We start from the raw sequence: 22,307 nt of genomic DNA on the forward strand, positions 1-22,307 counted from the left end.
AAGATAAAAATAATGTCATATTTCCATGTTCCTCTCTGTATGTGTTTATAAATATTATTTACATCAGTATCTTATAATTTACTGGAAGTTTTAGTATATAATTTGTGGATTGTATTGTATTGTATGACAAACAACACAATATTTTTTATTTACTTCAATAAAAATAATAATATACCATTTTCCGGTTTTCCAGCTGTAAAATGTCTACTTTCTTATTGTAATTTTATAGCTTTATATATATATATATATATATATATATATATATATATATATATATATATATATATATATAAAATTTTAACTTATAGTGCGTTATAGTATATACATATGTAAATAATTGATTGCAGTACATTGTAGATTTACGTTCAAGATATATACCATGACCACATATCACAAACAGAAAAATATCTCTTTTTTAAATTAACAATAATAAAATATGAGTTTTTTTTCTTTTTTTACATTTTAAACGTTTATATTTATTTTCAAAACTCTGTTCCCCTAGATGGCATAAATCGACCAAAGTATGAATAAGAGATGTAGATGTTTTAGGTTTTTTTTTTTGGTTCAGACGTTTTATATGTGATTTGAAAGAAAAGCTTAGATGTCATTCAGATACAGGTTTTTTGGTCGTCAAGCAGCCGCAAAAGTGTCGCAAAAACAACAACAACAACAACATGGCAGTTTTGGTAACTGTATTGTTTTTTTCTCCACTGTTATTACGACAAAAACCAATCACTTACGGCATTGAAATAAAAAATACATAAATAAATAATTAAATAATAATTGGCAGTTAATCTGCCCAACGAGATGGGGAAATCGCGCTCGCGCGTGCGAGCGCATGAACCAATCCCAGCACGGGAGTACGAGCGCACGGGAGCTTCATAGACCAATCATATTAAATAAAACGTAATTCCGTGATCCCGGGAGCCAATGAGCGTGTTGTAGGCGGGATTTATTTATATTTTACCCCCTCCCCTCTCTCAGAGTAGAACGGTTAATTTGCATATTCTGGGTCTGCGGGGTGTCATGGACGCCGCACTGAGGCGGGAATGGGGACTTCGGCTGAGAGCCGACGGCGAGCGGCAGGCGGGTCGGCGCTCCGGTTGACGAAAAGATAAAGGGAGAGAGAAAGGGAAGGGAAAAAAAAGGGAAGGAGGGGAAAAAGAAGAAGAAGACGGCAAAGTCGAAGTCATTTTTGAAACCGTTTTTTTTAGTACCGGATTCTCGAGATAACGATAGAGCTTAGCCTAGCATAGCTTAGCATAGCTTTGCTAACCGCAGGCCTCTTTTGGGGTTTCTCCCCCTCCCCCTTAATTTCCCCCTCCTCCCATTTCTCCTCGTGACGTTTATCACTTTTTTTTCCTTTTTTTATGCTTATTATTTTCCGGTCCGCATGCGCCCTGGGAGCGGGTCGGAAAGAAGCACGGCGTCGTTCAGAGTGAAAACAGGTAACGTACTACTTCGGTGTATACATCTATATATGTATTTATATGTTTATATGTATATAATCACGCTCTGAAGACCGACTAGCTATTGTTTGGCTCCTGGAGACGCTGATCTCGAGGCTCTCTCTCTCTGTGTGTGTGTGTGTGTGTGTGTGTGTGTGTGTGTGTGTGTGTATATATGTAATGTGTGTGTCCGACATTCATCTTTACGCCTGTTCCTTATTTTTTTCCCTCTCATCCGATTTTCTCTCAAATCATTTCTCAAATGTTCTATAACACCCCTGGTTTAAATTCACCTCCCCCGAAGTGTAAAGGCTTTTATTTCCCTTCTCATCAAACCCCCTCAAGCCCTCGATTTCAGACCTGGAGTTAATTTCACATCCGTAGTTATGTGTTTGAAACGATTTAATGCGTATCATGGCTATGTTTTATGTCTAATGTGTTTGGAAACGCGAATACGTTGTGTTTTTGTGGTTTCAACCTCTGTGTTTGGGTACACTTTAAGTCAGGCCACACCACACGTTGTTTTGTCCATCCGCCGAGCTAGGCATTAAAATAGTGCGCTGCGTAGTACGGTTCTGATACACCATGGAGTCCTGAATAGGGGTTTGGCCAATATTGTGGGGGTTTTTTATTGCGTATAGAGGTTTATATATAAATATACGTATGTGTGTGTATGTATATATACATATATGTATGTGTGTGTGTGTATATATAGATAATGAGTCACTCTGATTTATGCGTACAGATCACAATTTTTTTATAGTGACTAGTATAGAGTTTCAATTCCTCTATTAAAAAAAAAAAATGCACGCAAAACATACATGATTAAATAACTCGCTGTGTATCGCAGTCTAAAGTATGTCATCGAACACACACACACACACACACACACACACACACACACACACACACACACATGGTCCTCAGACAGCATGCAGCAGAATGTCGCCTGTGTCATGTGTTTTGCTGACAGCGAGGTAACTTGACATCTATAGGATCTACACAGCGATCCTCCAGAGAGGGAATTACAGCTCTCTCGCAATCCTCTACGTTCTGAAATCTGTATCCACCTCGGTGCCGGGGGGCGTTGTTGTCAGTGGCGGCCCCCACGGGCTCAAGGAGCACTCTGGTTCCTTGGCTCTGCGGCACAGAGCGGGATCCAGAGTTGAACTCCCGGAGGAGCTTAGGACGACAGTGCACATCTCACTAGTGGCATCTCCATCACCACAGCCACCCCCCTAAACACACACGTGTAGGTCGTAGTCTAGGCTTGACATGGTGTATTTAAAATATAATGCTCTGTGGTAGGTGAAGATTCTGATTTGTTCAGGGAAAGGAGGGAGAAATCATATGTCTTTTAGTTGCTAAACAACTGTGAGCAGTTTTTAAGAAACTTTTCTAGATCGTGAGCGTAACTGATCGTTGATTATCTGTTTCTAATTAATGCCTGGCAAAATATTTGTGGACACCTGACCATAAGATCCACCTTTTTAACACCCTGTTCCAGATTTGAAAGACACCCACCCACACACACATACACACACATACATACACACACACACTCTTCTGAGATAATGTTCACCTAGATTTTGGAGTGTAGGAAAGTCAGGTTCTGATTGAGGTGAGAGGGTTTGTGTAAAGACCAAGTAAAGCATAGCTTCATGGAGCAGGAATTGTGCATGTTCATGCTGAAACAGTTAGGAATCTCAAAGTAAAGGAAAAATGTAATCCTACTCCTTCCATATATTGTTTGTTCGTGTTTGACATCCAGCTTATTGTTGTAGCCCAAGGCTTATTGAAGCAGGCTTCACACTTTAGTGTGTGTATGGATATTGTCTACACAATGCCACCACTGCGCTGAACAGAGAGACCATGGGTCTCTTTAACAGCTGGCTGCTTTCATAATTTATGGAAACGCAGAGCTGCATTGGAAGTGTTGTGCTGCCTCGGTGACACAGACACAAGAGAGAGTTTGCTGGTTTATTTGGCTCAGAATTATTTTCCTCAGTGACTGGGGGTGTGTGTAGACGGATGCTAAATAGAGGGGGGATCTCATTCACATTGATGAGATTATTCTTTCGGGTATTGATAACCGTTAAGTAATGCAATCCTTTTTTCTTGCCATGACAGGAATAATTACGTTGGACGATTGCTTTAAGTTCTGCTATTTTATAGCTCACAGTCCTAGTGCATAGTCCTTCTCGAGTATAAGTACAAGAGGAGTTTTATGGGGGTTGAGCAGCTTTTGTATCTCTTGCAACGACATCAGACAGCTGTCAGAAAATAGCTAAGCTGTTAGATCTCCGTTTTTTTTCCTGTGTACGCATATTGTCAAATTAAAAGAAGACCAGTACAGAGGCTCGTAATGTCCCCAGCTCCATTATCCTGTATATTTTCCCCTTGATTTATTACATTAATAACGGCCAGAAGGCATTAGCCAGCAGATAGGTGTGGGATTGTTTGTTTTCTCAGTGTGTATATAAAACCCGGGTTGACCTTACTGTAATTCAGTGAAGACCTGACTTATGCAGAATGATGCAAAACTATTTGTATTGTACTTCAAATGTGGCACTCAGTTGTATTAAAGCCACACGGACCATTTTTTCCCCCTTGTTTCTAGAAAAATTCCTCATGTTTGCTTGTTTCTTTTTCCCTCTCATGCAGCTGCGGGATCTCCGGCCTGCTGATGACATAGGAACCGCCGTGTTGGTATTGTTTCCAGCGACTCGCGATGAAGAGCGAGGTCCAGACCGACGCACGCCGCAAACAGGACCCGCTGAAAGGGCCTCTGGTCAATCCCGAGCCCATGGAGACGGCCAAAAGTTTTCCCTCGGAGGTGGACGTGATCGGCAAGGCCGCAGGAGATTTCACAACGCTGTGCGCCGAGACCAGGCATCGACCCCTGAGAGACTCCGGAGTACGCAGAGACACCGAAAGGACCCGGAAGAAGCGAAAAAGCCAGCAGCCTGGACCTTCGGATTGCTCTCTGAAGGAGGGGAGGCTGAGCGAACCGGCGATTCCTCCACCCCGCCTGGAGACCCGCAGCGAGGACGAGCGAAACGTTGAATCCTCGTTCAGCGACTGCGCCTCCTCTCCGTCGTCCAGCCTGCGCTTTGGCGATTCGGACACTTTGAGCTCAGAGGAAGACGGTCGGCATCAGCATCACGTTAAACCCTCATCTGCCAGCGCAGGGGGAGGTGCAGGAGGAGGAGGTGGAGGAGGAACAGGCCCGACGCGTACTCTCCTGAGCCGGACTCGAGCCAGCAGGTCACACAAATGGGCACGCCTCGAAAACCCCGAGGCCAGTCACGTGAAGCGGCCGTGCCTGAGCTCGCCACGGCAGCTCAACAGGAAGCGATTTGCAAAGGGCGGTAACGGAGCTCAGCGCACTCCGAAGCAGAAGGAGCGCCTGCTGCTGCAGAGGAAGAAGAGGGAGGTGATTGCACGCAGGAAATATGAACTCTTACACAGCAGCAGTAGCTCTAGCGAAGAGCTGACCTCCGACTCCTCCTCGTCTTCTTCCACCGAGGGGGACGATGAGCTGTACGTGGGAGTGAGCAGCAGCCCTGGCGGTCAGATGAACAGCACCAACGTGGCCTCAGGTAAACCACAAACCTGGTCTCAGCTATGGAAATGTCTATGAAATCTCTGTTTTTAGAGTTTTTAAGATTTCAGAATCCCCCACCGTATGCCTCTTGCACCTTATGCACTCTCTACTGGCTGCTAGTGGGCATTTGGGCAACTGCCAGTTACCAAGGTTTCACTTGTACTATTAGGCAAATATCTACAGAACAAAACCACTCATTTGACCAGCAGTCAAATGTCATCCCTTCTACAAGACAGATTCTGTAGATACAGGTGTAGTGTAGTCAGTGTTCTAATTCATCCCAAAGCTGTTCGGTAGGGTTCAGGTCAAAATTCTATAGCAGATCTTTTACTACAACCAATGTAAAGCATATCTTCAAGGAGCTAGCTTTGGGCATTGTCATTCTGGCAACCAGTTTGGATCTTGTAGTTCAAAATAAGGGGAAATTTAATGCTACCGCATATTGTGTGCCTTTAACGTTAGGGTAATTTTTTGGGTAACATATGCCTGGAAAAGTCACGTCTCCCAATCCTCTTGTCCATATAATGTTGCACATCATGGTTTTTTCGGTCCGTTAGTTCAAACCGCTTGCTTTACTGGAATTGAACTGTGAAAAACAGACACTTTTCTATTTTCGGGAAATCAGACACTTCAAATTTACTCAAGAGCAGCAGGTTGGACCAAAATGTGTGGAATGTGTGTGGGATCTTGCCTCGCCTCTTTGATACAAGTTAGATTTATGTTACTGTTCATTCATCATGTAAAAACTTGATTCTATTGCATCGCTTGCACTAGTTGATTGACTGCTTTCAATGCAGATCACCAGATTTTGTTAACAGTAGATGTACAGGTGCAGATGCATTCGGTAGTTAATGTCATTCCAAAGCCACTCTTCCAAAGTGCTCATTTACGGTCCCAACCGAAAGTATTGGAATGGCCAGACCAATTCTATTGTTTTTGTTTTGAAACCCCTGGTGTGCATCAAACAGGTTGGCCTAGGAAAACCATAGCAATTGATTCCAAACTTTGAAAGCTGTGAATTAAAAGCAACAAATCGGTCACCTACATCAATAACCTCCACGGAACAGTAGGTGCAGGTTAGAAATCTCAGTACACCTTTTGAGGAAATATTTGCGAGCAGTAATCTAGAGAATACATTGCAAACAACTTGTCAGAAGTGAAAATTTGACGGCCAGATTGGAATTCACAAAGAATTACAGAGAGCTTTTGGAATTCAGATTAATCTCTGCTGAAGTGACCGAAAGACCAAAGTGTGGAGAAGGAAAGGATTTGCTCATGATCCAAAACATTTAAGCTTCTTGGTCATGCCTTTCTTTGGTCATGGAGGAAGTGTAATGGCTTGGGCTTATTGGGCTTCTTCATCTGGAACAGATCATGTTGATTGATGATTGAACTCATGATGGGAGCAGCAGAATGAATTCAGAACTCTAAAGAAACATTGTCCTCCAGGTTTCATTAAAATACCTTTTAAGCAAGTCGGGAAGAACCCCATCATGCAGCAAACAGCAAAGGACTTCGTTTGGAGGGGAGGAATGCAACGTTGAATACTGCCCAAGTTATTCACCAGACCATAATCTGGTACTTATGCTCACCTACAAATCAGGCAGTCTGCCATCATAGGTAGCCATGTTCTAAGTGGTTTAACACTTCTTGAGGTCAATATGGAAATGAAAGCTAACATTCTGATCCTAGGGTTCTCCTAAATATTCAGATTTTACGATACTTTGAGTGTCTATCCCCAAATTTTCAACAACAAAGCATTACAGTAAATGGTACATGTGGTTACTTCCTCCCTAGACTTCTTGGCATTCATGTGTGATCAGACCCACCACACAGCATTAATGATTCATTAGGCCAAGTTCTCTCTTGCCATCTATGAAAGGACGAGTTATACTGGCTCAGAAATTAATTTATATATTCGCACACACCATATGGACAAACGTTTGTGGACACCTCACAATAAGGTTAGTGTTTTTTGAACAACCCATTCCACATGTAGTCTTTTTTGCTCTTATAACCTACACGCTTCTGGGAAGATGTTCCACAAGTGTCTGGTTGTGGAGATTTGTGCTTATTCAACTGGTGTAGGTGAGGTGAGGACTCCTGGGGTACAATCTTCATTCTTCAGTAGGGTTGAGGTCAGAGCTCTATAGCAGGAGATCTTTCTTTCCAACCAGAGCAAAGGAGCATCATGGAGTCTGATCCTAGCCTGTATGTATATGTTCGAAATAAAAAATGTTCAACACTCCATAAACCTAAATCCGAGGGTAACGCGTCACAGCTGTTAGAACAGGCTGCTGTCTGTGGTTCAGAAGCAGGCAGCTCAACACTCTCACACCCACTACAGCGTTTCCTCGTCCAGCTGTTTGCCGTACTCATTACCAGTACAAGCGGAGGAGGCAAACGAAGGCCAGGGACTTTCTGAGCCATCTGTCACATGGAAAGGTTTGGCCTTCGGGTTTTCATGCGTAATTTTGTCCACACGCCTTCCTTATTAAGCATCGGAATTCTGACCTTCGAATCATAAATACTTTATTTGTACAATCGGCCTGACCGGTATTTACTTCGGTAAAGGAACGATAGATATGACCATAGCAGAGACCATAGTGGATCGAGGTGGATACATCATGTATTGAACGGATACAGGGTTCCTCCAGGACCAAGGTGCTACGTAAGACAAAACTGATTAGAACAACAAACACTTTTACCGAGCAGCAACAGACACCCGCATTTTGTCCAACCTGTACAAGTTAACACAGTGACCATGCAGTAAACAGAGCCAAATAGGTGATAGTGCAGCAAAGTGTCAGTTTAATAATACTTCCTGTCCATGTACAGCAGCAGTTACAGTGCAGAAATTGCATTGGGTGTGTTTTTGTGTCTGTGTCAGACCAGTGTCTTTGTGTTAAGTTATCTGATAAACGGGAATCAACACTTACACAGTCTGGTCATGAGGGCCTGACTGCTATGGTACTGCTTTTCAGACAACAGAAGGGTGTGTGTGTGTGTGTGTGTGTGTGTGTGTGTGTGTGTGTGTGTGTGTGTGTGTGTGTGTGTGTGTGTGTGTGTGTGTGTGTGAGAGAAAGGTGTGTGTGTGTGTGTGAGAGAAAGGTGTGTGGTCAGCCATAATGCTGGTGGCTTTGTGTGGTGGAATGTCTTTTGATGGAGCAAAGAAAGACCCAGATGATATTCTCAGCTGGTCTTCTCACATTTTGTGACACTGCACTTTTATCTGGCTGGTCAGAACTGTAGAGATATCATTAATAAAAGATTGAAGATCACGAGGAGGTGGTTTTCAGGAGTCGCCTGCATGGAATTTGTGGTGATCATCGTTTATAAAGGACCAAAGGAATAAAGCACCGCTGCATCAGTCTCGTTAGGTAGAGAGGGCTGAAACAGTAAAGGTATTATTGTGGGATAATGAAATGAAATTATTGACCAACTCTTTCCAAAAAAAATATGATTTCAAAAACAGCACTTATGATCATTTGCATAGTTACTTAGTGTGTATGTGGTGGTTGCTGTTTTGTAAGGAGCCGGTTCATGTTATATAATCTGTTCCGGGAAAATGCTCTAACCTGGAATTAAAAATTCTGTATGTACTGCTTTAACGTTTTTGCACTTGATGATAAATGACTGCCGCATTGATATTTTCCCATTGGAAAGATGTTGATCCGCAAGGATCCGTTGCAGAACCGAGACCAGCTTTCGGCATTCCGCTTGTTTTCATTCAAATGCTTGAATATATAGGTGTTGGTGTCTGCATTCGTATATACGCTATATGGACAAAGGTTTGTGGACACCTAATCATAAGTTGTGAAAGTGTCCTTTTGAACAGCCCATTCCATATTTAGTCTCCACTCTCTTTGGAAGATGTTCTGGATTTTGGAGTAGGCTTATGGAGATTTGTGCTCATCCAGAAACAAAGGAGAGTTGTAATGTCGGGTAATGATGAAGGTAAGGTAGCCTGGGGTTCAATCAGCATTCCAATTCATCAGTCAATAGTGTTGAGATCAGAGCTCAACCCATGTAAAGCATATCTTCATGGCACTGGCTTGGGGCACAGGGGCATTATCATGCTGAAACAGGCATGGGTCTCCTAGCTTAAGTGTAGGAAATTCAATGTTATATCATCTAAAGACATCATCTACAATTGTGTGTCCATCTTTGTTGAAACATTATGGCTAGTGAAGTCAGGTGTCCCAGTGCTTTTATCCAAATGGCATGTTGTATGATCTCAGTATACAGTAACTGATTATGGATGCGCATTATCGATTGTGTAAATATTTAAGTGAATGTGACAGCTGTTTCACGTTTAGGCCGTGAGGCCTCAGAGCTGGCGTAACACTGTAAACAACCTCGTTCTGTGTTTTTCGACAAACCGAAACGTAATTTTGAAGATTTTATCATATTCATTACATGACGTAAATGTCATTCATTAACACAGGGAGAGCTGACTCGTTTTTAAATGATGATAAATGTGGATTAGATCCCGAGTCGCAGTTGCCAGGTTTGCTGCCTTTTTTTTTTTTAATAAAGCATATCTGCTGGTGTAGTTTTATCCTCTCTGCAGCACTTCAGTTGTGGGTCCAGTGTCCAAAAAGGCCAGAGGTTTCTTCTCCTTGGACAGTCTGTTGGACACACAAATTGCATAGATGATGCTTTGTATTTTGATGCATTCCTTTTTCTCACCGTCTCTTTCTCGCTCTGTCTCTCATTCTTTATCATGTGACATCAGCTAGGCATGTCCCGATTAATCCTTTACAGACTAGACTGACTGCGATCCTTCCAGAGTGCTGCCGCTTACCCCTGCTTCCCCTTTAGAAAAGAGGTGGCCTAGATAGGCTGTGTTTTGAAGCAGGCTGAAAAAAGTCTCCTGTTTGAAAGGCTGCACAGTCTGTTTTGTAACGCCGACAACGTCCTGCATACGTCAACCGTGGCCATTATATTCATGCGACTTGACTTGTTGTAGACTCATGATGTGACCCTAGCTACACATCAGCCTGCAGTGTTCATAATATTTTCTTCAAAACACCCATCAAAGTTTACAATGCGCTACCAGGATGATTGTAAATATGTAGGTTCTCTTCTCGTGAACTAAACTGTTTTTGGGAAGATGTTGCACTCAATTTGTGAAGATTTGTGAGATTCGTTCAGACACAAGGGTGGTAGTAACATCAGGTAGTGGTGAGGAGGCGTGGGGTGCAGACAGCTTTCCAATCAGTCAGAGATCCTCCACTCCAGCCCATGCAACGCATATCTTCATTTTAAGCGAGTTTGTGCACAGGGGCAATGTTATGCAGAAACAGGGTTGGGTCGCCTAGATCAAGTCATGCCAATGCATCCAAAGACATCCTGTATAAGTGTGCAGCGGGAGCAGTTTGGGGAAGAACCACATATGGCTGGGAAAGTGTTTGAATGGACAAATCGGCGCAAGTTGGAAAGGCACGGTGGCTGAAACGTTTTAATTGGCAGTACACGGATAGCATGATCTCGAGATAAACTCGTCACACCATCATAAGAGGTTTATTTATTATATTTTCTCCTGACCTCCTTCTAAAATTTTTTTTTTTCCCCCCTATTTATGCACCTCTTTATAAAGCTAGAGCTCAATTCTGTGCTTATAATTACGGGTTTTGGGAATCAAAGAAGGCTGTGGCCAAACTGAATGGAAAAAAAAACGAGTAAAGTCTTCATATTCTTTGTGTGTGTGTTTCCTGTTGAGCAACATCATCTACACTCCCACTAGTCTCCCTGCTGTTATTAGACTTTAGCACTGCAAGAGCTTACTTAACCATGACTTTTTGGTGTTGTGGTTTAAGCCCAAATGTGCGTGCGTGCGCGCACACACACACACACACACACACACACACTAATACCACGCAACCTTTTAAGACCTAAAGAGACACGTGTGGAAATCTGCTGTTTTGTAATCCTACAGAATCGAACAGGCTTTAGCACTTAACACCGTCCTTCATATCCGTCCCTCTCTTTCTGAAAAGGCCGAAGCCGCTGCCAAGCGAGACGTCGGCTGTTCGCATTCTTTACAGTTCTCAGACATCTCATAAAAAAGTGTCTGCGAGTTACAGTAAACAGCCTTTTCACTGAGATCGGAGCCCAGAAATACTTACACAACTTGTGTGGCAGAAACAGTAAATATTTAAAGGAGTCTGTATTTGCTAAGGCCGTTAACTGCTGAGATAATCTCGGTGCGAAAATCCCACAGATGCATTACGAGGAAACGAACAAATTCGTGGCATTTATGATGCACAACCCACATCCCATACTTGTTTCTTCTTCTTTTATCTGTTACAATTAGGGATTGCACATGTCCCCATACTACTCTCCTCTGCATCTGCCTTTTTCAAACCAACTACCTGCATGTCTTCCTTCACCACATCCATAAACCTCCTCTTCGGTCTTCCTCTTTTTCTCCTTCACGATGGCTCCATCCTCAGCATTTTCCTACCGATATACCCAATGTCCCTCCTCTGCACATGTCCAAACCATCTCAATCTCGCCTCCCTCATTTTGTCCCCAAAACGTCTTACATGCGCTGTTCCTCTAATAAACTAGTTTCTAATCCTGTCCATCGTCGTCACTCCCAATGAAAACCTCAACATCTTTAGCTCTGCTCCCTCCAGCTCCACCTTCTGTCTTTTACTGTCTCTTAACCATACATCGCAGGTCTCACCACAGTCCTATAAACTTTTCCTTTCACTTTTGCAGATACACTTCTATCACTCATGCTATGACTTCTCCACCCACTCCACCCTGCCTGCACTCTCTTCTTCACTTCTCTAACACACTTTCTATTACTTTAGTGTTGACCCCAGGCACCTGAACCTTCTCCACCTCCTCTCTCTTAATCCTTTCCATCACCACTGCAAACAGGAAAGGGCTCAGAGCTAATCCTTGATGCAGTTCAACCTTTACCCTAAACCAGTATGTCGTTCCTGCTGCACACTTCACTGCTGTCACACTGTCCTCATACATATCCTGCACCACCCTCACATACTTCTCTGACACACCAGACTTCCTCATACAATACCACAACTCCTCTCTCCACCCTGTCGTACGCTTTCTCTAAATCCACAAACACACTGTGCAACTCCTTCTGACCTTCTCTATACTTCTCAACATTCTCAAAGGATGATGGTCATGTTGGTCACAGATGGTCACCTCTTTGCTCTGCCTGGCTTCCAAAATTCTGTTGAACAATCTGGTTAAAATCTCCACTGCCATCTCTCCTAAACATCTACATGCTTCTACTGGTATGTCAACTGGGCCAACCGACTTTCCACTCTTGAGCCTCTTAATAGCTGCTCTCATTTCCTCCTTACTAATCCTATCCACTTCCTGCTTCACCATCTCTTTATCATCCACCCTTCTCTCTCTCATTTTTCTAATTTATCAGCTTCTTAAAATATTCCCTCCATCTTCTAAACATACTCTCCTCACTAGTCAACACATTTCCATCTCCATCTTTTATTGCTCTAACTTGCAGCACATCCTTCCCAGCTCAGTCCCTCTGCCTGGCCAATCGCTACAAATCCTTTTATCCTTTCTTAGTGTCCTCCTCCTACAGCTCCTCATATGCCTTATCCTTTCCTTTTGCCACATCGCTCTTTACCTGCTGCCGCATCTCCTTGTACTTTTGCCTACTTTTCTCATCTCTCTGTCTATTCTGTTTCTCCAACCTCTTTCTCCTTATGCTCTCCTGCAATTTCTCATTCCACCACCATGTCCCTTTTTCTTCCTTTCTCTTTCCAGATGTCACACCAAGTACCTTTCTATCTGTCTCCCTTATCACTCTTGCAGTAGTTGCCCAATCATCCAGCACCTCTTCACCACCACCGAGCCCCTGTCTGACCTCTTCCCTGAATCTTACAATACACTCTTCCTCCTTCAGTTTCCACCATCTTATTCTTCTTTCAGTCCTCACTCTCCTCTTCTTCACCTCCAAACCATTAGTCTCCAATCTCCTTCAGGTTGCATCTCTTGTATAGAAAATAGTCCACCTGTGTGCATCTTCCTCCACTCTTGTCACCCTTATGCTTCTCCTTCTTCTTAAAATAAATATGAATCTTAAGTCCTTAACGATTATGGCCTCTCCTTACGGCCATACCGACCCATGACTGCTGTTCCCTTCATGAACATGCCCATTGAAGTCTTTTCTAGGTACACTCTCCACCACTTAATCTAACACACTCCAGAATTTGTATTTCTCCTCCATCTCACAGGCCACTTGTGGAGCATATTTATTTTTTTATTATGATGGGATTCTTGATTTATCACCCCTTCAACTTCCAGCTTCACATTCATCGCCTTATCAGAAATTCTCTCCTCCACTACACTCTTACTGTACTCTTCCTTCAGGATCATTCCTACACCATTTCTCTTTCCATCCACATCCATACCATGATAGAACAGTTTTAACCCCCGCCAATGTTCCTGGAATCTAAGATTGTTAATGTCCTTTCTACAGTCTTATACAGTCATTTGAGGTTTTGGAACCAGGAGCTACTGAGCAACTCATAAAATAGCTCAACATTTGAGATCATCATAGATCCAACACTAGCTTCTCCATTCCAGAGCCTTTAATCACTCAAAGAGGTCGAATGTACAAACTCTACATGAGGTGGAATCCAAATGTCACTGGTACGTCTCTAGCTGGTTCGGGATGTTATCGGGCTCGGCATCTACTTCTTTAATGAGGTGGGACACGACTGGAGCTACATGTCAACCTTTTTCCGCTCTATCATATCAGCTACCTTTCTCCCTTTACCAGTCATAGTACCAACATTTTAAGTTCCCACTATAACCACCACTCTCCTACACTTCTCCTTTCTCTGCTGTCTCTGTAGACGTTTTCCTCCTTTCCTTCTCCTCCTTCGGCCAACAGTAGCCCAATTTCCACCGGTACCTTGTTGGTTAACGATACCTGTGGCGGTAGTTGGTAACCCAGGCCTCGACCGATCCAGTATGAAATTTATGATTCGTGATCCGCATATTTGATTTGGTACGTGTTTTACGCTGGATGTTCTTCCTAACACAACCCTCACTATTAATCCGGGCTTGAGACCGGCACTAAGAGTGCACCAATTGTTGCTTGCGAAATCCATACAGATAGTTTTTCCGGCTTCGGATCCACTGAAATTGCGAGAGTGGTCTCTAGAAAGGAATCATTTACTCCACGCGCTGTTTGGTTTTACAAAGACTGAGGCTGCACATAGATCTTATAACAACTAATAATACTTTATTAGTTAATCATTTTCATTATTTATAGCCTTGTCTTTTTGACTGTGGATTTTTTCTTATATAGTCATGTTTTAAACAGGGCACCCCAATAATCAGCACTTCCTCAATCATGTATTTACAGAAGAGGTTCGCCGTGACGTATCTGTCTGAATTATCTGTCTGAATTATGATTTTTAACAAAAGATTTAATTGCAGAATTTAATTACAAATACAAATTTCAGCATCATAAATGATTCAACATATAAGTTTGTCCTTAAAGAGTGAGCCAGTGGAAAGGAAAAACTTCCTGAGATGGGATGACGAAGAAACCTTGAGAGAACCAGACTTAAAAGGGAACCTCTTCCTCATCTGGGTGCCACCTAATGGCTATTAATTATCGTTATATTGTTATTGAGGTTATGAACTGTTCAGTGCTGGAAACTTGAATGAAATAACTGTTCATGGCAGTTGTCGCTCTAAGCCATTATACCAAACTGTCCACACTAATCCCCATCCAAATCATTTCTCTGAATGGATTACGCAGGTCTGGAGCTCAACAGAGCGCATCTAAAACGTCCCTATTCACCAATACAACCTTGATACCCCTCAGGTCTACTCAGGAATTAACAAATAGCCTGCAACTTTTGAGCATAATAGACCAAAAGTTCCTTATTGAACACTTTTAATGTACTGTGTGATGCAAAACCATGAATATCTCGGAGACAGAATCAGGTTTCTTCATCTGAGTGTTCTGTAAACGATGTGCTGGATTTAATTAGATGATTAAGCGTGTGGGGAATGAAAGCACGAGGCGCTTCTGCCAACTGTAACTATACTGTGAACCTGGACATGTCATAGTGCCGGTGTTGTCTCTCACATCATACTCGCACAGCCTTATCTGGTTCTTGGTGTTAGTTATGTGAGCTGTCATCATGAAGCCACAAGCTTGTGGCTTTGAGACAACTGTGGCAAACCCAAATGCCCTGCACCAACTGGGGTGATGGAAAAGGATGTTGGTATTTGTATATATTTTTTTTAGTCCTTTTATGGATTGTTAGTTTAGTGCTTCCAATAAAAGTTGAATATGTTCAGGAAGATTAAGGGAAAGTTGAGTCTCCCTCTTACTCGCTCCTTTGCTCTCTTCAGTGTTCATTTCTGCTCCATGGGAAGTGGGTGGGTGGTTAAGACTGCAACGCACCAGAGCAACTCCTCTGAGCTCAAGGGGCTTTTTCTTTTTCACCCCACACCCTGATCCTGGAGGGCCGATGTTGGTTTCACTTCCAATCCTTTAGAGAAATGTTAAAAATACAAAAGCTCAAGGCTGAAAGAGTCAGACCTCTCATTGTAGTAGGCTTTTATGGTGCAGTGTTTGTTCTTCTTAGATTTCTGACTCACCACTGAATTCCTGATGGTCCTTGTAGTTATAAAATAAAAAGCAAAAACCTTAGTAGTTAATTTATCAACATTTAGTCCTGTTTTTTTTTTCCCCTGTCCATCTACACCTTTTAAATCTATTCCAAGTGTGTGTCTTTATGAACATCCTATTCCACATTTAATCCATATATGCAGTTATAATGAGCTCTGCTCTTCTGGAAAAATCTTTCACTAGATTTTGTGTAGATTAATTTATCTACAAAGGTATTTGTGTTTTATTTAGCCACAAGGAAAGTCAGGTACCGATGTAGGTGAGGCGAGGTCCCGAAGGCCTCTCAAGATCTTCCACTCCAAACCATGGAAACAGTTAGAAAGGGAAAAAAACACATGGCTGGAAAAGTCAGCTGTTCCAATCGCAGTCCTGCTCAGCCCTGTGGCTTTACATGCTAAATTGATTCTGGAGCTTAAATCTTCTTTTAATCAGGTTTTGAAGAAATCTGAATTCAACTAATGTGTGTATGTGTATATAATCCCATTATATATCACTTTCCCATATTAACAAATGCAACTTCATACCATAACAAAATATAATTAAGCACAGGATATACATTTCGTTCAATTTTGTTCGCCTGGCTTTTGAATAAGAGCGAACTCTGGGAGAGGTGTGCGACTCAAGCGAGTACCACCATCCTCCTGGGTGTGTTGTTAGGGCAGTGAACCCTACCGAGTGCTGCTGCTGCTTAGCACCTTCGCCTCTCCCTAGCACGAGAAGCAAACAAGCAGACGCTGTGCCGATGCGACGTCTGCGTCACACTGCTCGACAGATAAAGTACTGGCAGCACATTTGGTGCTATTTGCACAGCTGATGAAGTTCTTATCATGGCAGATCCTCATCTGCTGGGATTTTATTTTTTTTTAGATTTGGAAAATTTATAGCATACTTTTTATATCTGTTCTTTCAGGAGATGCTGTGGTTAATACAAAACTAAAATGGAATAGCCTATTGCCTGCACTTACTTCCTAGTAGGAAGTGTTGCCATTGTTATAGGAAAACGGCAAGGATGTGTGATGATTTTGTGTGCACCTGTTATAAATCACTCTCTCTCCTTCACATTCAAATTCATAAGAACACCTGATCATTTATGCAATTAACTAATCAGCCAATCATGTGGCAGCAGAACCGGTTTAAGTGTTGAGTTCAAGTGAATCGAAAATTTCATGCGATCACATCCCACTATATCGTTTACAATTGTTTATGGGAACAGTTTTGGGGAAGAAGCACATATGGCTGGAAATATGAGTTGTCCCAATGCTTTTGTCATTTATAGTGCAGGGTTTGCAAACCTGTTTCCGACCTGTCGAGAAATTAACAGCATGAACTTCAGCAGTTTGAGCTACAGGACCTCGTCTGTTGGATCGGACCACATGGACCAGCCGTCGCTCCACACGTGCATCGATGAGCTTCATCCGCCCGCAACCCTGTCGCCGGTTCACCACTGTTCCTTCCTTGGTGCACTTTTGATACACTGACCACTGCAGACCAGGAACATCCCACAAGAGCTGCAGTTTTGGAGATGTTCTGATCCAGTCGTCTAGACAGGCTTCAGGTCTGAAGAAATATTTGGCTGCTCCATCACCTTCAGTTTTCTCAGCAAGGCAGTTGTTATCTTGGTGGTGTGCTTGTGGTTGTTTTCATGTTGGTAAACTGTTGTTCGGGCAGTTTCTGAAGCTAGGCATCATGTTCTGCTTCAGAGTGTCACAGTACATGTTGGACTCCATGTTCCCCTCAATAAACCGCAGCTTCCCAGTACCAGCAGCACTCATGCAGCCCCAGACCATGATGCTACCACCACCATGCTTGACTGTAGGAAGGCCACAATTTTCTTGGTTCTCCTCACCAGAGCGTCGCCACACATGTTGGACACCACCTTAATTGGTCTCATCGGAGCACAGGACATGGTTAAAGTAATTCATGCTCTTGGGGACAGGTTGTCTCCCACAATGTGTTTGAAGGCTTTCTCGTTAGCCAGCTTTAGAAGAGACTTTCTTCTGGGACGACGGCCTGCAAACTGACTTGTTGCAGTGTGCGGTCTGAGCACTGACCTTGTTGCGTTCCTGTTTACCACAAACGCAGTCTGTAACTCGCCTTATAAAACACCCTGAGATTGCTCATGGGAGGAAAACAGCAGGGTGAGCAGCCAATCAGATGCGAGTAACACAGAAAGCACAACAACATATAAAACAAGCATTTGCAAACTTCAGGCTGCATCTTTTTTTTTTTTTTCTTTTTTCTATATTTGAGTTGTTGTTTATTTTAAAGCATGACCTACATTTGTACCCCGGGACTGAACACATGCTGACTTTATAGCCAAACTCAAACCTTTTTTTTTTTTTGTAAATTGTAAGAGAAAGTGTGAGGAAAGGAGGGCAGATGACGTTCACGTGGTGTTTATGTGGCTTTCTCTCGGTATTTGGAAACTCTTGAGGGCTTTCTCAGAAGTCGTGTGGTCTTGAAATTGAAGCGCTCGTGCGTCACTCGATGCTTTCACTTTGTTCTAAAGTTATTCGTCTGTGTTAGCTGGATGTATTCACTGAGCACATATCCTGTATGCACGAAAGTGTTAGGACACCTGACTTTTTCATGTGGTTCTTCACACGAACTATTACGTACACAATTGTATTGGATGTCTTTGCATGTGGTAGCATGAGATTTTCTCTCCTCTGTTGAACTAGGAGACCCAAACCTGTTCCAGCCTGACAATGCACCCGTGCACAAAGCCAGCTCCATGCAGACATGCTTCACATGGGTTGGGGTGTAGATCTCCTGCTATAGAGCTCTGACCATCATTACCTGATTTTGTTTACACTCCTAAATGACCACAAGCACACTCCAAATTCGAGTGGAATTTCCCCCAGAAGAGTGTGGTGTCTTTTTATTGTAAGGATATGACTAAAGGATTAATATTTTGTGTGTCTCAGGTGCATTGGATGAAGATGTGGTGGTGATCGAAGCTACCCCCGCACCCCCGGTTCCGGCGAGCGAGGAGATCAACGTCACTTCCACCGACAGCGAGGTTGAAATTGTAGGAGATGCCTACAGGTGAGATTGTCTAGAGCGAAATGCGCCTTTTAACATTGTGTCTGGCCCCAGTGTGGATCTCAGAGTGTGTGTGTGTGTGTGTGTGTGTGTGTGTGTGTGTGTGTGTGTGTGTGTGTGTGTGTGTGTGTGAGGATGTACATCTGGGCCCTGAAATGAAGCTGACAGGCTCCACTTGTGTGTAGGCATTCATGGTTCTCCCAGCTGTTGCCTTGGACTACAAGGTCAGGCTCAGTCAGAGCTAATGTATTTCCTCCCTTCACTTCCCAGGTCTCTGTTTCTCTCTCTTTCTCTCTCCAGCATTAAAGATCGAACAAAGTCTGTGTCTTTTTGACAGACTAGTTTCAGTTTCAGAGAATCCCAAGGTCATACTCTCTCTCCCTGAGGCTCTCCATAAAAAAGGCCTTTGACAAAAGAGTTAATCAACATAAAATCAGACTTTTCAAAGCCGTGAACTCGTTTATACCCATGCTTATTGGTGAATTATTTTAAGCTATTCCTCCTCCCCAATAACAGTTGAGTCACGTCCTTACTAAGATAACATTTTGCCGTATCTGCAGCCCCGTATCTCAAACAGTGATGCAGCCATGATTATATCACAACCTGAGAAAAATCTTACAGCATGCAAATACACAGATGTTCTTTTTACATTGATTTATTTGTTAGTATAATTTGTATAAAATGTGCATTATGGAGGAATGTACCGTACATGTAGGGGCGTGGCCTCTGTAGCCCTGCAGTAAGTGTACTGTGTGCATGTGATTGATGAATCTGGTTGCTTGAACCAAAATTATCCTGCAAAATTAAAAAAATATATATATTTTTTTATACTACATTTAAGTTTCCTGTTATAGACTCCTTTGCCCAACCTCTTGTGCTCAGTAACCCAGAGCCGTAAAAACAGGCAGGGATTTTCCTTGTTCAGAACTAGGTCACGTTGGCCTGAGTTGTCATTTATGCAACGTCAACAACGACTTTTTTACTCTGGTTTAAAAAAAAAAAATTGCAAAAAGAACTTTGAATGTAACGTTGAAACTTATGCAGGCAAATAAAACAAGCATCGAATGTTATTCACTTCTTTGAAAATTTGCAGAACAAACATTGTATACAATACAGGAGTTTTATATAAAGCTGTTGGGTTTGCTGGCGGTGCAAAAATTGTAAATGTGACCTGGTTTATTGGTGCGCCGGTTCATTTATTGGTGCTATTATCATGTTTTATTGCTACTTTCTAAATCCCACCAGATACTCTTTTCTTTAAAATAGGATCAATGAGATAACCAATGCTAGTATATTATGTGGTCTGTTACCTAACCTACTCATTATGCGTACAGACTACTGTGTAATACCTCAGTGTAATCTGCATTATGCAAAAGCTTCACCACCTGAGCTTTAAAATGAGAAAAGGCTAGTCTCATAGACTGGTTATTAATTTTAAAACATTTGACTTATTGACTTTTTTTTTTTTTTTGGCAAAATATGCACTATAAGAACAAAAGTATTGGGATAACTCTCTTTTCATGACTTCCAGCCATATTTGGTTCTTCCTCAAACTTCCTCAAACCTGTTCTAGCTTGACCAGTGCTTTACATGGGTTGGAGTGGAAGATCTTGAGCGGCCTGCTAGAGAGCTCTGAACTCAACCAGTTTGAACACTTTTGGGGTGAATTGGAACTGTGCCCCAGGCCTCCTCACCTCACCTACATCAGTAGATTTGTTCTGCAGTGATTTAGATTATTATTTTCGGTGTAAACACTGAGTATTGAAAAAATAGTTTTGGTTTCCATACTCTTACCATATTCGAGTTTCTAAAATATTAAATTCGTAAAGCAAAAGCTACAGGTCTATACTAATCCGGGTACATTTCTGAAAACTCTTCGTGTCCACACTTTCGTTTTCATTTCCGCCTGCCGTTTATTTACTTTCGGGCTCTTTGAAACATCACGGCAATGGCTAAAAATGTAACCTTTTTTCACGCACAGTCCGCATTGTTTTTAAATTTGTCTAGAATGTTTTCAAAAAGTTCGTTGACTGATAAAGCCGTCTCAGTGTGGACAAAGCGGAGAGATAAATAATGTGTTCAAAGTGTATTCGTGTGGACATGGCCAAAAGCCATTTTTCATGGACTTGCTGTAGGATTGAAGGTTTACAGTTTAATGATTAGCATTACATTGGTTTAGAATTGCAGTTTTAATAAAATTAACATGGTTTGGGATCGATTTGTATGAACTACAGACGCTACAGCCTTCCGAAAATTATCTGGTAATATAGTTGCATACATCAGAGATTCTGACTTGGACATCAGAGGTTGTAACATAAGGCATGTTATAGTTTGAACTTCAAAGAATGAATTAATTGAGATGTTTAATATTGTTTTAAAAATCTTTGTTTGCATATTTGAGCCTGGAAAGGTGGAATTTTGGAATAAATGTGTAGGAACCTTGTATTTAGCATTTTCAAAACGAACAGGTGTACAAGATGTACACAGGCCCGTATCACAGTCCAAATGAGCGTCCGGTTTGTTGCAGTTTCAGTCCAATCAGTAGTGAGTAATAGTGAGCGTGGTCAAAGATGTAAAAAATACACCCTCGGCACGGCACACCGGAACTCGCTTTAAACTGAGATCTGTACAATTGAGAGAACGTTAACAAGCTTTTGGCTTTTGAAGATTCATGTGGTGGTTATTTATTTATTTATTTATTTATTGCACTTAAGGTAAAAGAAAAATGATAACAATGTTAACATGCTCATCTGAACCTTCAAATTCTTCATCACCTTCAACCAAGTACATGTTCCTATATTGTGCTCCACAGACCATCACCTCCATATCAGTGTTTCAACACGCCGTTCCGGATTTGTTCCCCATTTGCTGTTGAAATATTTTCTTCTCGTTTGGTACCAGATTCCAGGGCTTGGCCTTGCGCTGTTTATTTAGGTCCATGGGTATAAGTGAGATCAGACATTTATATGGAGGAGGCTCCAGTTCATCCTGAAGGTGCACTTTGGGGTTAAGGAGGGTAGAACTTTGCGCAGGACATTTAAACGCTTTGTTTTTTTTTTTTTGTTTTGGTTTGTTTCAAGCCAACCTTCATACCAACAACAATGTCTTCAAGGAGCTCAAGCACACGAACATCATCTTGCTGGCTGGTGTTCTATTCAGTCGCCTCGATCCATTATCTTATGTTTTGAATCACTTGACCGTCTTCGCGTAGGTGAGTCTCGTAGCGTGTGTGGTGGAGAAACCATTCTCTCGTTGCCTCTTGTATACGGAGCGTCTGAATCGTGAAGAGAGGAGAGAAAGAATAGAAACCACGGTGCCCTTTTGTGTACATTGTGTGTTCTGTTCCACCCTAATTTTAGACTTTTAGAAGAAACAAAAATAATTTTTCTACATGCCTATATCACAAGACCAACAAGTGAACAAGTGCACAAGTGCACCGTGCTCGAGCAGCACATACCCCGTTCCTGCATCGCTGCCAGTTCCACCACTCAGCAGCCCTGATGAGCCTCTGGCTTGTTTACTGTGTTCCCCTCCCCCTCTG

General features: G+C 42.3%; 1 protein-coding gene across 2 annotated transcripts in view; it reads left to right on the forward strand.

The window, feature by feature from the left end:
- Positions 1-999: 999 nt before the first annotated feature.
- Positions 1,000-22,307, forward strand: part of rnf111 (ring finger protein 111) — a 36,579-nt gene continuing 15,271 nt past the window's right edge. For both annotated transcript variants that reach the window (XM_046840730.1, XM_046840731.1), the window contains exons 1-3: positions 1,000-1,448; positions 4,113-5,050; positions 18,649-18,769. In XM_046840730.1, the coding sequence (XP_046696686.1) occupies positions 4,180-5,050; positions 18,649-18,769 (992 nt within the window). In that variant the 5' untranslated portion in view covers positions 1,000-1,448; positions 4,113-4,179. The remainder of the gene's footprint in view (positions 1,449-4,112; positions 5,051-18,648; positions 18,770-22,307) is intronic.

This window comes from Silurus meridionalis, chromosome 26 (genome assembly GCF_014805685.1).
Source record: "Silurus meridionalis isolate SWU-2019-XX chromosome 26, ASM1480568v1, whole genome shotgun sequence".
In the NCBI taxonomy this organism is placed as follows: Eukaryota; Metazoa; Chordata; class Actinopteri; order Siluriformes; family Siluridae; genus Silurus; species Silurus meridionalis.